General features: G+C 34.3%; 2 protein-coding genes across 3 annotated transcripts; one reads left to right on the forward strand and one right to left on the reverse strand.

Moving 5' to 3' along the window:
• Positions 1-6: 6 nt before the first annotated feature.
• LOC107002717 (probable bifunctional methylthioribulose-1-phosphate dehydratase/enolase-phosphatase E1 1) lies at positions 7-5025 on the reverse strand. Its single transcript, XM_015200866.2, has 9 exons — positions 4818-5025; positions 3465-3498; positions 3192-3374; positions 2912-3067; positions 2002-2151; positions 1783-1884; positions 1066-1175; positions 865-983; positions 7-145 (listed from the first exon to the last, which is right to left on the reverse strand). Exons 1-9 carry the CDS (start codon positions 4964-4966, stop codon positions 54-56), a joined length of 1095 nt encoding a protein of 364 aa, XP_015056352.1. The 5' UTR covers positions 4967-5025; the 3' UTR covers positions 7-53.
• Positions 5026-5147: 122 nt separating this feature from the next.
• Positions 5148-12248, forward strand: LOC107002809 (phenylalanine--tRNA ligase alpha subunit, cytoplasmic-like). Of its 2 annotated transcripts, XR_001454559.2 has the most exons (19): positions 5148-5425; positions 5519-5641; positions 5774-5866; positions 6990-7046; positions 7214-7269; positions 7363-7455; positions 8224-8314; positions 8442-8479; positions 8655-8693; positions 9333-9409; positions 9480-9564; positions 9644-9740; positions 9829-9925; positions 10785-10856; positions 11042-11108; positions 11183-11308; positions 11652-11706; positions 11782-11901; positions 12049-12248. XR_001454559.2 is itself a non-coding variant. In XM_015200980.2 (18 exons), exons 1-18 carry the CDS (start codon positions 5258-5260, stop codon positions 11830-11832), a joined length of 1485 nt encoding a protein of 494 aa, XP_015056466.1. In that variant the 5' UTR covers positions 5149-5257; the 3' UTR covers positions 11833-12021. The 2 variants fall into 2 exon arrangements, 1 of the variants encoding a protein (XP_015056466.1); XM_015200980.2 differs by lacking the exon at positions 12049-12248 and having other exon boundaries at positions 5149-5425; positions 11782-12021.
• Positions 12249-14594: the final 2346 nt, after the last annotated feature.

The following is a 14594-nucleotide window of genomic DNA, read 5'->3' on the forward strand; positions in this document are numbered from 1 at the left end:
AAGGGGGTTTGTGGGGGGGGGGGGTTGGGGTTGGGGAGCAAGATAGTCCATCTTTAGATTTCTGAAAAGGACTTGACTGTCCTAAATCCATGATTATCTGGAAGAGGTCCATTCCCTGGCCTGACAGATATTATCACTTCCAAACCTGAATAAAGAAAAGGGGGTTAAAAAGTTCAATGAAATATAAATATATATATATATACACATATTGAAGTGTACGATCAACTCATGTAACAACTTAAGTGGCTCAAGAGAACACTATATATTACCACCACTAGCCACCATTTACAATCATCACCACCAACCACCGTTACCATAACAACCAACCATGTCAGCTGACAATCACCACTATATATCGTTCATCATCGTCATCATTATTCACCACCATATAAAACATTCACCACAATGGTCAACCGTCACCACCAACTACCACTATCAACAATCATTGTTTAACTGCTTAATACTAGAAAAACAAGTTTTGTACATTCAGATGTTAAGAAAAGAGTCTTAAATCATTAAGTATTTGACAGCATGTACCACCAAAGATTGTGCTGGGGTGGTAAGTACCCCTTTTATCTTTAACAAGAGGTCTTAGGTTCAATCCTGGTCAAGTTTAACCACCCAAAGTTCGAGTTCTAGGGGTGAATTCATATCAGTCGGGCTCCAAAAGAGGTACTAGACACCGGCTAGGAAACAAAAGAATATATTACAGTGAGTACATGTTTAATCATCAGAATATGTTTTGATTTAGTGTTGTATAACAGAAAATAAAAATGTTGCTACTATTTGTTATAATGGTAAGAAGGGCAATAGGTCGAAACTAAGAAACGAAGTACTTCTCATATAAAACAACCAGAATTTTACCTGCTGGTTTTGCAGCTATAGCTTCTTGATAGACATCAGTCACGAACAAAATCTCGGATGGGTGATCTACCCCCAAGGATGCTGTAATTTCATGGTAACTTTTTGTTTCTTTCTTATTCCTACAATAAGTAGAAGTAATTCGAATTACTTAAAATAACGAGAGAGATTGGAGATGTGGCTTGATGAGAGGTAGAAATTTACCCTACTGTTGTATCAAAGAATCCGCAGAGGTATTTTCTCAGGTCCCCATAGTTTGTGTAACCAAACAAAAGCCTTTGTGCCAATCTGCTGCCACTTGAGTATATGTACACCTTAAGGACAAAACAACAAGTCAGTTTCGATATAAGAGGTTATAGATTTTGTAACACACCTTCCGTCAGGATAATGAAGAAGAAAAATGCAATCAATACAGCAAGCTGAAGCCGTTAATCCAACAACCATTACTACGCCTCAGTCCAAACAAGTTTTGGATCTACTATATGAATCCCGACTCCTTTTTTGAAGCTAGTATATTAATCTCTACTTTCTCATTTAAACTCAACCAATATCTTCATCATACCCAAAAACGTAATAAATAAATTTATATACATACATATAGCAATTATTGATACCAATGATAATATTAGACGTTCTCCAACAAGTCGAAAACTTATCCCAACTAGTAGATATCACCTATAAGAATCTTCTTCTTCCATTGTGCTTTATCTTTAGCTAAATCTGCATTGATTTCAAAAATTTGTAGGTCTTTCAAGAAAACTTCCTTCCACGTGATTTAGGTGGAAGCCATTAGTAATAGAAGAAATTCCTTTGAACATAATCCAACATGAAGTCTTCATTTGCAACTACAACTTTATGAAACTAGAGCTCATTGAAAAAGCGAAATGCACAAGTGCAGAAATGATGGGAAACCGAGGGAACCTTGATGCCTGAGGCAGCCCATCTCTCAAGAGCTTCGGGCACATCATCAAATACAACTCCCTCTAACTCGTTATTTTTAAACCCCGTTTGCCATATATGACCCTGAGTGACAGAATATGAAGACAAGCACAAATTGTAAGGAACATGTGTAGAAACTGAGAAACTATAGAACATTTGGACGGGACGAGGGACAAATAATTTTACCACAGATCTACTCACCTGTAACTCCTTTAAGGCAGTAATTTTTCGGTCAGCTTTAATCATAGCCTCCACATTTGTTACCAAAGCCGCAATTACCCTCTCCTTCCCAGCATCATTAGAGGGGATAGGCACAGCACCGGCAACACCATTTTCCAAGTCTTCTTGTACCTGAAAGAAGAATGTAAAGGGGGCAAAATTCAGTTGCCCTTACAGCATAGTACCTAATTATGAATTACCGTTTTTTAAAGTTCAACATGTATATTAGACAGTTTCTACTTATGACAAATGTTGAACCGTGTTTTAGTGAAAAAGGGAAAGATACCTACTTTTACATAATAATGGATACAATGTATAAAGACAGAGATGTAGAACTCCAGCTGAGTGGTGTATTCTACTTCGTAAAATATTTAGTGGGGTTCTAATTTTAATCAGCTTTAGTTTTCATATCTTACTCTTTATGAGTATTGTCATGAAAGAGGAAAACTTGAACCTAAGTCTAATGCTAGCCTTTGATCCAAACAACCGAATTCCTAATCTTGAAAGTATTGAAGTAATCGACAGAAGCACCACTCCTTCCTCAATGCCCTTGTTATCCAAGCGTCAGCAACCCAAATGGGCTTGACAAATACCATTTTCTCTTTCTAGTATAACTGAATTCAGAAAAGCAAAGCACACTCAGCATGGTATTATTATCAAAAAATGGCTAACATGTGGTGTTGAGAGTGTAAAACAAGCATTTATTTTCTTGAAAGTGGGAGATTCAAGTGGATAGTACCGATTTAATGGATGTGTAATAGTATATGTAAAGAAATATTACCATATAGAAGAGGTAAGGGGTGTAAACAAGCCACTGGGCTCAACTTGGGTTATATAGAGAGTAGCTCGAGCTCAAATCGAGATCAACCTATCATGAAATCTGTTAGCTTACTTGGGCTCTTAGTAGCTTAATATCCTCCTGAGTTTCTGCAGAATCATATGTTGCATCCAAATGCCTCCCCACATTATCACGAGCATAAGGAAAAAGAACGTCTGTAACAAATGATATGGGCGTTGTGGTTCCTTCAATATCCAAAACGATGCAGCGCTGCACCAAACTACAAAAATCACTATGCATTTCACGTGACACTTACTTATATGCATATGAAGCTTAAATCAAAATCATAAATTTCAAGAAACTAGAGAATGGTCCAAAATTTTCAAATGCTTACCCTTAATGGCTCAATGTCACCATTTGAAGCAAGAGCACCTGCTTTTGCAGACATCTTGACGTTTCGAGTGCTGCTTAAAGCACCATTGCAGTTATGAATAGGACCATGAGTTGTTGTTGTCCAGTCCAGTCCGAACTGATTAAGTTTAACTGTGGCATTATGATACCGATGATTCAATTGTACCTTTAAAAACAGAGGAGCACTATCAGAAATTCAGAATACTTGGGAGGCTTATGCGGGTAAGATGTGGCCAATGGCGCAGATAACACATACATATCCTCTTCCACCATCCTTTCCTTCTGCACCCCTGATCAAACAACCCAAAATACACACAGAACTCAAAGAAGATAACAGAAAGCAAAGTTCAAGATTTAGTAGGTGTAATATAGGAAAAAGTAAACTTAGTCCCTATTTTCACCAAACCAAACTAATCCGACTTTAGGGATATTTTTTGATAACCTTGAAGTTTGACCCTTAGTGGACAAAGTTGCTCAAGTCTGGTGGGAGGTAGGAGCTACGACCACAGGCGGAACTAGCTAACAACAAGTAGCTATGGTTCGAATCCTCGCTAAATAAATGCAGATGATATATTTCGTACCCAATAAATCAAACAAGAATCATGACGATTTAAATTTAGGATCTACCTCTCATTCTAAGAGTAGAGGCACATGCAGCTATTTAGTTGTGGGTTGATCTGAACACAATACTTTTGATGCAGAACATAAGTTTATGTGTAAAAATCAACCAAAATTAGGATAAATAAGAGGAATGAACAATCATCAACTAATTATCAAAAGCATAATACGTAAATGTGTCATTTAGCTTAGATATAGCTGACATTTACGCCCTCCAACTTTAGGTATGCACAAGTAGAGATTTAAACTTGCATAAAACTAAACAAGTAAACACATGTGTCTTACGTAGCAATTCACGTAAGATACATTCGAAGTGATTTCTATTACGCAGGACGCACATCATGTCATGTAGGATTCATGTATCTGCTTGTTCAACTTTATACAAATTTAAACGCCAACTTGTTAACACTCAAAGTTAGAGAGCATAAATGTCAACAGAATGAGTTTATGTAGTATAGCTTTCAAAAAAGATAGGAGCAAAACTCCTTACACACCACCCTCATCATAGCCCACTCGAGGATTAATGATTACATTAGGTATGTTATGTATTACTCTTTCCTTTTAAAAAAGAATGACATTATTTTCTTTTTAGTCCTGTTTCAAAAATAATGACTCCTATTCTTTTTTGGCAAAACTTTAACTTTAACTTTACATGTGACATGTTTAAGATATCACACGAAATTATGGTACATTTGACATAACTTTAATTTAGAACCGCAAAATTAAAAAATCTTTTTTCTTTTCTTAAACTCCGTTTCAAGTCAAACTGGGTTATTCTTTCTGAAACGGATGGAGTATAAAATTTATCAAAACACATCTCAAACTCTCTTATCCTATGTAGCAATTAAAAGTTGGGGATAAATATTCTAAACTCACACAGGTGATATGAAATTTACAAAAATGAGGATAATTTCATACAATTGGTTCAAATCCTAGAGCTTAAATTTTGAATCCGTCTCTAAATAAAATACGTTAAATGGATGCTTACTACCTGAAGGAGGAGATGACGATAAGTTGTTCAGGTTTAGGAATTGAGTTATTCTGGACTTTAATGGTACCTTCCAAGTATTGTTGTGAATTTGTCGCCATCTTCAGAGCTCCGTTCATGGCCAATAATGGTGCTGCTGAAGCTATAGCCATTATCTGCTATCTACTTCAATTGGATATTTCTCTCTTTAGAAAAATGCTATGAAAAAAGAAAAATATATATATATATTAATTAGTTTATAACAAAAACATAATATTTTATAGATATAAAAAATAATATATCTATAAGAATTGTGGTGGAGTTATAAGTATTCGCTCTTTTTTTCAGAGATAGTGAATTAAACCTTTTTTTTAATTTATTGTTTACAGTCAAAGAAGGGAGTGTAAAACTTTGGTGTTAGGTAAAGCAAAATCGCCGTCCCCCTAACACAAACCCTAACAGAAATGAGTATGAGTATGGCAGATGAAGCGGAAGATGCTATATTGGCATATCTCAAAGACAACGATGAGATTTCAAATTCTGCTAACTTTGCTCAGGATTTGGGTTTTAGCCATGACGACATTGTCAATGTTATTCGCAGACTCCATGGCTTTCGACTTGTGGATGCTAAGGTACTTTTTTCCTAGTTCATTTTCGTTCTGTCCTGTTCAAATTTGATTAGAGAATTGAAGTTAATTATGATTTGGAAGATTTGAATTGTGCAGGACATTAGGAGAGAGAGATGGGTGCTTACTGAAGAGGGGAAAACTTATGCTGCTGTAGGTTCACCAGAATTTCAGCTTTTCTCAGCAGTACCATCGGAGGGAATTGCGAGGGAAGATTTGCAGGTTGAACTGTATTTGATTTTGTGTTTTTTTTTTTTACTTTTTCATGCGCTATTTCAGATTGCTTTTACATCAAACAATACAAAATTAGAGATTTGTGAGCTCTCTTTTGGCTAATCGTTTATGTGGATGCAGAAAAAATTGGATCCTGCAGTTTATAAAATTGGTTGTCAGCAAGCTATAAAGAACAAGTGGGTGGAGATGGCAAAGACTCATGTCTCAAAGAAGGTACAGTAGGCAGCTGCATAGGAGTATAATTTTGCTCCTTCTATTTTATTTTATCGCAACTGTAGTTTTGCTCATACTCCTCTGTATGTCTAATTTATCATTCTTTGTTACGATCACAGTTTCTTAATTGATGAAAAATTGTACCTTCTCCCAGTCCTTGCCTAAAACAAAATTTTATAATCTTCGGTACCAAAAGATTATTCCCTGTTTTCAGTTTCAAAAAAAAGAAGACTATTCCCTTGTTAAGCTTGCTTCTTTGTTGCATGATCGTCTCTCATTTGGAATTGCTTATCTCTGTCTCTCAATCACCAATCTCGTCCCACATAATTCATTTTGATAGGTAGTAGTAGTATTTCCTGTCTTTGCAATTTTAATTTTGTTAACCTCACTCCACTTAAAGTTTTTAACACTATCACAATCGACTTTCCTGTCCCTTCTACTTGAGCTTGTAAGTGCAAAAGTATATCTATACAACCATCGTGAAGATTAGGACCCAAGTGTCTCCAATACTTTGAGAGCGAAATATGTGGAAATCTATGAGAAGCGACCTTTTCGCTGAAAGGTCTTGTTCGTGAGCCTTCTGCTATAAGTTCTGTTTCTTTACAGAAAAGAGGCAACATAAATGGACTAGTCTCATCATTTGACCTTGCCTAAATGACGAATAGCAGTTTATCTATTCCTTGATCCCCGGTGGTTCTTGCTTGGGGGACTAGGGTAGTCAAATAATCAGGAATCGCCTCATGCCTCGCGATGACTATGAAAGTCTGGAAAAGCCTTTATTACTTGCTTAGTACCAGTTCTTTAGCGATAATAACATGTCATTTCTAGCCTATATTCAACATGATTTTAAACAGTAACTGTCCCTTGACTTCCCTTGCAGTGGTTCCAGGATTTTTCTGTTTCTTCTTCTATGTTTTGTTGCTGCTTATTGTTTGCCATCTACTTCAGTTCATAGCAAAGGGCCTTCTTTTGTTTTAACCGTTCTCTATCCTTATCCATATATGTTTAATGAGGTCTCTGAGAACTATAATGTAGAGGCAGCAAGGGAAGGTGACATCAACATGTGCTTATTTTAGTACTTTTTACAGGGCTACCTTTTAGTCTATTTGTTGACTTCATGTAGGTCCAACATGCTGATGACAAAGTTAAAAATTTGCTGTTGCGGATACAAAATGACGAGGTATATAGTTTGTAGCCTGTGGTTATCTTATTCCCCAACCCTTCACCTTTTGCTCACCTTTCATTTTTACTAATAGCTCTCCTCCCAGACAGGAAATTAGTAATGGTTTTGTAGCTGGTTGACTATTATATTAATCAATTTGACTGCAACAAAGCAATGCTTTGCAGGCTGTCAATCAGGAGGATATTGATGCTCTAAAGCGAAGAAAACTAATAATTCAGCAGTAATTATCTATTCTTAGTATCCTTTCTCCGGCACTTGATGTTTACAAGATGTAATCTTTCAATTATCCTAATACGTGTTCAAATCTTTCTAGGGTTTGGAAAGGAAATTCCGTAAGAAAAGGTCCTGAATATGCCCCAAAAAGGAAAAGAGCAGCCACTGATCTCACTCGGGAAAATTTACAGAGGTAACTTTCTTGACTCATTTGGAAAGAAAAAACTGTTAGTTCCTCATAAAAAGATAGCTAAGTCATTCAGTTATGCGAACAGCTCGGGTTAAATTACTGGGAAAAAAAAAGTATTTTGGAATGTGACAATCAGCTTTTGGATAATGCCTGAATAGGGAATTTGAATCAATTGCTAAGGCAGTTTGAGCATATTATTCAGTCCTCGGTTTTGAACTATAAATTGAAGAGTTGGTAAATGCTCTATAACTTAATCAAACACCAAAAATTGACGGAGTTTGACATTGTTTTGGTGTTTGAGAAGTCCCTATGTGTGGATCTCCAGGAAAGTGTACCTTTTTAGCTTTTTCTTTAGATTCGAACCCTAGCACTTGTGCTTCAGAGTGTCGACTGTCCCGGAGTTTCCCATGTAAGATTTTCAAACTCCAAGACAATGTGCTTGAGTTTCTTGTGTTTTAGCGTTTAGAATATTTTACTTCCACATTTCTACCAGTTTTCATATGTTGTCTATTTTTCAATTACTAGTCAGAAAGTGGTCAACACTTGCTATTTTTATGTTTAAAAAATAAAAAAATAAAAAAATTCATGGGCTGGGTAAATGGGAGATGTTGCAATATGCAGTTTTCACAGATGGTTTCGGAGTATTCAATATTTATTTAATACAAATTCATATGTTTGAATAATTAATCTTAGTAGGGATCCACTAATTCCATGATGGACGAAGCATTTAGTTTATTTTCTAATTAACATATGTTGCTTGTTCTTTTGAAGGGGTGATTGGAAGGAATTGGAATTTAAAGAGTACAACTTCAGTGCTAAAGGTCAGCCTGTCGAAGGCGGCCATCTTCATCCATTGCTCAAGGCATGTTTGGTTCCCTTTTTCATTATTGATTGTTGTTGTGGCCTTAAATTGATTTTTTTTCTGTTAGCTAACTGAGGCCAAATTGCCTTCCCTCACGTGTTGATTAAATCTTACCATCTTGTTGCAGGTTAGGCGGCAGGTACAAACGATTTTTCTTAATATGGGGTATGACTGAATGACCTTTTCTCATGAATAAATGCATGTGTGTAGATGAATGTGTCTATATATATATATACATATATACATATACATATATATATATATATATATATATGTAGTTATGGATTTGGAAATTCTCTGTATTGAACTGTAAGTGCAATTTTTCATTTGAATTGTGCAGGTTTGAGGAGATGCCAACAAATAATTATGTCGAAAGCAGGTAAGCTATTATTTATTTTGTTAAGTCTTTTCCCCAGTCATAAATACAAGTGAGCCCTTCATATTGATGGAATATCTTCCAAAATTGAAAAGTAGTGTGGCTATATGAAATAACTGAACTAGGAAAATGGCGCATCTCCTTGCCTTTTTACCTTTTATTCTGAATAGATGGAGAGGACATTTTCTTTGCATGGTTCTTCTTTAAGAGGTTAATATGTAAATATTTTGAATCAAATCCTACTTTTTCCTCCATTAGAGATACATGTTTTGCCTGTTGTCATTTTACTTGCTAAAGTTCCTAGTTCTTAGTACATAACAGTTTCACAGTACCTCTTCTGTAAACCAATTTACTAAATACTATTTTTTCATGTCGAACATTCACGAGCTTCTGATGGTAAATAATCAAATTTATTGAAGATGGATGGTAATATATAGCTATACAATATTCATGAGCTTTCAAGCTCAAACTGATGGCAATCCATAATTTTCACAACGTAATCCATTTAGGAGTTTTCTCTGGTGTATAGCTAGTGGTGATTTGTGCTCTGTCATTTTCTCTTAGAAAAAATTGTTAGGATTACTATTTGTTTTAATCCTTGTCAAAGAAGTATATGTCAATGTGGCTTGTCATAATTTGCAGTTTTTGGAACTTCGATGCACTTTTCCAGCCCCAACAGCACCCTGCCCGTGATTCACATGATACTTTCTTTTTGAAAGGTTAGTTTGACTTCACGTTTTATCTGCATCATCTGAGTTTCTTCTAATGAATTATTTGTTTGGAATAAAGTGCCTTCCTCTACAAAGATGCTGCCAGAAGATTATGTTGAGCGGGTAAAAGAAATTCATGAATCTGGTGGTTACCAATCTAGGGGGTATGGTATTCAATGTCACTCACACTTGTCAAGGCTTTGACATTTCTATACTCAGTATTTAACAGTTCGTCTTGCTTAGATATGGGTATGATTGGAAAAGAGAGGAAGCGAACAAGAATCTTTTGCGGACACACACTACTGCTGTTTCGTCAAGAATGTTGTATGCATTAGCTCAGGTCTAAATGGCTCACCATATCCAGAATCATAGTTCCATATATTGATTTTTCTTCTTGCGTTTTAAACCTGTGCTATACATTATTGCAGAAGCCATTCGCCCCCAAGAAATACTATTCTATTGATCGTGTTTTCAGAAATGAAGCAGTTGATCGGACACATCTTGCTGAATTTCATCAGATAGAAGGTTGCTATATAGTTATACTAATTTCGTGTTGTTCTTGTTTTCCTGTTCCTTGATATATTATTTTCTTCTCTTGTTCTTCTATGGTACGAAACCTTTAGCTCGGATAGACACTGGTCCTTGAAGTGCCAGCAAAACTGATTTATCGTCCCAAGTCCCAACTACTGGTTGAATTCCTCATTGTAGAATTATAATGAGCTGTGCTTTAGATACTTTATGAACATTGGCTTGGTTTCTGTTTTAGGTTGGAAAAGTAGGAAACACTGAAGAGTATTTCTGTTGCAATGACAGCTCATTATCAAAGAGCCAATACCCCTCTTGACATATGACAATTAGGTTGCAGTTTGGTTCACTAACTAATTGTACAAGGATCGTTATGTGAATTATAATGTAGGAATTGTTCTATGGTGAATAATAATTACATGGATTGTTTTGTAGAGATTGTCTACTTTAAGGGGTCTTTAGATATGCTTATTCCATTTTTTTCATGCATAAATTTTCGCATGAGTGGTGTTAGCTAAGTATAGTTCACTGTATTAGTTATCCACTAGTTCTATACTGAAAACCAAATGTTCTGTTAGTTATACGAAGCTTTAATTAGCATTCAGAGTTTTATGCTGTAAACCAAATGTTACACACTTTCCTTTAACTCAAGAGACTTCTATATACTATTTATTCTGTACTATAGGTGATTACAATGCCAATATGTGACTTTAGATTGTATTCGTTTCATAGCTCTTAGGTGAGAGCTACTTGTGTTAAACTCTGTGTTAGGTAGTAGTGTAAGTAAATCTTATTCTTTATTTGCATTTTATTCCTGTTAACAGTTTCATGAACATATTGTCATGGTTTCTTATTCCAGGTTTAATATGTGATCGTGGACTTACTCTTGGTGACCTGATTGGTGTTCTTCATGACTTCTTTTCTCGTCTAGGTGACCAACTAACTCTGTGCTTGTATTCTTTCTTATGTTCTATTTTTAGTACATCAATGCCTGCTCAAGTCTTAAATTCATAGAAAAGATAAAGCTTGCATTGATATCACGTCCAACTCAATTTACACGAGCTCTTAATTTTGAGAAGGCTAATTAGTGGTTTACTTTTCTTTTTCTAATCACAGGAATGTCCAAGCTTCGGTTCAAACCTGCTTATAATCCTTATACTGAGCCCAGCATGGAAATTTTCAGGTTTTAGTAGTGTCTTTGATGTGAATGCACAATTGTTCAACTCGGTAATAATTTCATATGCTTTTGTTTGTCAGCTACCATGAAGGCTTTAAGAAATGGGTGGAAGTTGGAAATTCTGGTATGTTTAGGCCTGAAATGCTTCTTCCTATGGGTCTGCCAGAAGATGTTCGTGTTATTGCCTGGGGCCTTTCCCTTGAGAGGTATTCTATATGTTAGCAGCAACATGTTCTTATTTATAAATTAAACTTAACTTCCTGTACTATGTTGCTGGGCGGTATTGATATAACTGGGAGTTGTTCGTATATTTGAACTTATTAGTCATTAAACCTTTTAAGGAGAAGTGATAACCATAGTAAAGCCACCCATGCGGGCATCGTTTTCTTAAGTTTAAACTGTATCTGTGAAGCATCTATCTTGTTCAAACAAGGGATAATTAAATGTTCAAGGTTTGAACCCTGGATCATTTGCTTGCTTTTTCAGTAGCATTCCATTATGTTCACATGTTCTGTTGAAAGCTTATTTTGCTTGTTGTTGGTGCATCAGGCCAACGATGATTCTCTATGGAATTGACAACATCAGAGATCTTTTTGGTCCCAAGGTATAATTGGCAGTACCGCGGTAGAATTTCTCAACGATATCAATGTTTGACCTCGTTCTTTTTTTGTTTTCGCAGGTGGATCTAGGTCTCATCAAAAGAAATCCAATATGCCGGCTTGGACTTTAGTAATACAGCATATTCTATCACATTGTTTATGGTTGAGATCAGATTTTTCTACTGCTCAATCAAGTTGAGGTCATTTCTTTACATAGATTTTTTTGTTGATACAGTTTTGAAGATTAAATATCAGATTGGGTGGGAGCTGTATTTATTCAAGTTTTTTGATGTTATAACTAGATTTAGTCCCTTCAATAATACTTATTTTTGGTTATCTAAGGACAGGTTGATAGGTGGAGTTTAGGACTGAGCACCGGACCTGAACAAACTTTCTAGCCAAGAACGACGAGGTGGAGCTAGGTGGGGTTCATGGATCTGAACAACCCACTAGTTTTTTTGTAGATCCTATATTTGTAGGAACGGGAAAGGGTCAAAAACTACCGTTTAACTATTCGAAATAGCTTCAATATACTTATTTTTGGTTATCTAAGGATAGGTTGATAGGTGGAGTTTAGGACTGAGCACCGGACTTAAACAAACATTCTAGCCAAGAACGACGAGGTGGAGCTAGGTGGGGGTTCATGGATTCTGAACAGCCCACTAGTTCTTTTTGTAGATCCTATATTTGTAGGAACGGGAAAGGGTCAAAAACTACCGTTTAACTATTCGTAATAGCTTAAATATACCCTTTAGATTATATTTTAGCTTAGAAGTATCTTTTCCGTCTAGCTATTGGGTCACACCTACCCTTCGAGTTAACAGAAGTATTCATGCGTAAATGCCACATGGATGCATGCCAAACAGACTCCACCTCCACATTGACCTCCAGAGAAAAAGGTCAAAACTATTCTTAAACTATTCAAAATAGCTAAACTATATTTCGGTTAAAAAATACCCTTTCCGTCAACTATTAGACGATACTTGCCCTTTTGTTAAACGTAAGCATCCATGTGTGCGGTAAAACGTCAGATGGACTTCACATGTGCACGTCAAACACACCCCACCTCCATATAGAATTCAAGCCTTAATTTCACTCTTTTCCTCTTCATTTCGTATTCGAAATAGCTCATATTCGTATTTTGTAACTGAAAAAAAACAAACATGAGTCAATTAATACACAACCAGGATAATACATATCCAGTGGAACACGTTGCAAATTCAAACAAGGTACGTAAAGTCAAATAATTCACATGTACAATATTTTTTTGTTAGCATATATCAAGACATTTTCGTTTTTTTTAAAAAAAATTATTATCCTTTTATTCTATCTGTGGGTTCCAGGCTACTTAATTATACTAATTATATATAATATTTATAATTTTTTAGTAATGATCAAGTGATACAATGAATGAATATATCGTTCATAGCCAAAGACTTTTTCTAGTAGGGTCTTCTTTTGATTGCCGACTTTATATGTGACATTCATGACAGAGGGTCGGGTTGATGAAGACATATAAAAAAGATATTCGAAATATAAAATTATTTATGATTATATTTTGTCAAATAATATCACATTAAATATGAATTTTATAAGTAAGTATACTATAATTCACATAGTATATATTACTTAAAAAGGAATAATATTAAAGGTATGTGTCAATTAGACTTTTTTGTGAAAAATGTGATGTAACATGCCTTGTATATATATAAAATATTATTTTTCAACTTAAAAGGTATGTAGATATATGTAAATATAAATTAAAAATGTTATACATATATTTAAAAAGGAAAAATTACATAAATTAATACATTTTAAAAAATAATTATTGATTTTAGCGATACTTTTTGTTTATTACCATTTATAGCAATCCTTTGTTAAATCTGTAATATGTATTAAAAGTGAATTATGTATGTAATATATATGAATTATATATATCATGTTTGTTTGGTAAAAAATTGTCACATTATATTATAAGTGTATTAAAATATGTGATAAATGTATTATTCATCATTAAAATTTGTATTATATGTGAATAATAAATTGTTCTTTGTAATATGTATTAAACTTATATTATAAATGAATTAAACGTGATCAAGTGAAATAAAAATATTATTGCTATAAATGATAAATATTTTTTTATTATAATATATTTATGTAAGTTTCCTAATTTAAAAACCACAATTTTGAACCACTAACATTCTTACATAACACAATTAAAAATCCATCAAAATGATATATTTAAATTTAGGCCTCAATTATTGTTGTTGTTTAATTAAATACGCAACTTGTGTTATAATTTTGAGATTTGAATTTTTTTCCTATTTTAGGTCATCTTTAATTAAGCGTTGGAACTGAAATAAATTCTGATAGAATAAAACGGATATACTATTTATTATAATTATTAGTGACAATTTAAATTATTTGACTAAAGTTGAATGATCAATAAGTTAGGTACACGTTTAAAAGTTAAAGTGTTTGATGTTCATACTTGTGGCCCTTTAGTTTTCAATTGGACAATAACTTCTCAGAAATTTTTATTATTTTTTATACACAGTATTCGTATTAAGATCTGATAAAATTCATAATGCGCAATATTATATAACATATTTTTGAGGCGGGGTTTCTAACATAAATTTCCTTTCTATTCTTACGTATTTAAATTTAAAATCTGTGATTAAGAATTAAAGTTACAGTTTCAATCATCACAACTCATATTGATAACGAGTTTGAATATTGCAAGGGTCCAATTCATTGATTGATACATGTCCTATTCTTATCTCCATAAAACTATAACCTAATAATGAATGGATAATTCTAGAGTTCAAGTGATTGGTAAGGAGATGATTTGTTTAAATTAAAATAATCATTCATTCTTAATTATAAGTCTCGA

The sequence above is a fragment of the Solanum pennellii genome, chromosome 10 (genome assembly GCF_001406875.1).
Source record: "Solanum pennellii chromosome 10, SPENNV200".
In the NCBI taxonomy this organism is placed as follows: Eukaryota; Viridiplantae; Streptophyta; class Magnoliopsida; order Solanales; family Solanaceae; genus Solanum; species Solanum pennellii.

Excerpts from the sequence above, each read along its gene's own strand:
- LOC107002717 (XM_015200866.2), bottom strand. The coding sequence starts at position 4,966 with ATGGCTATAGCTTCAGCAGCACCATTATTGGCCATGAACGGAGCTCTG. Across the intron at positions 3,375-3,464 it reads AGGATGGTGGAAGAGGATAT|GTACAATTGAATCATCGGTA; the intron begins GTATGTGTTATC and ends CTGTTTTTAAAG. Across the intron at positions 146-864 it reads TATAGCTGCAAAACCAGCAG|GTTTGGAAGTGATAATATCT; the intron begins GTAAAATTCTGG and ends TTCTTTATTCAG.
- LOC107002809 (XM_015200980.2), top strand. The coding sequence starts at position 5,258 with ATGAGTATGAGTATGGCAGATGAAGCGGAAGATGCTATATTGGCATAT. Across the intron at positions 7,270-7,362 it reads AGAAAACTAATAATTCAGCA|GGTTTGGAAAGGAAATTCCG; the intron begins GTAATTATCTAT and ends AAATCTTTCTAG. Across the intron at positions 8,694-9,332 it reads AATAATTATGTCGAAAGCAG|TTTTTGGAACTTCGATGCAC; the intron begins GTAAGCTATTAT and ends CATAATTTGCAG.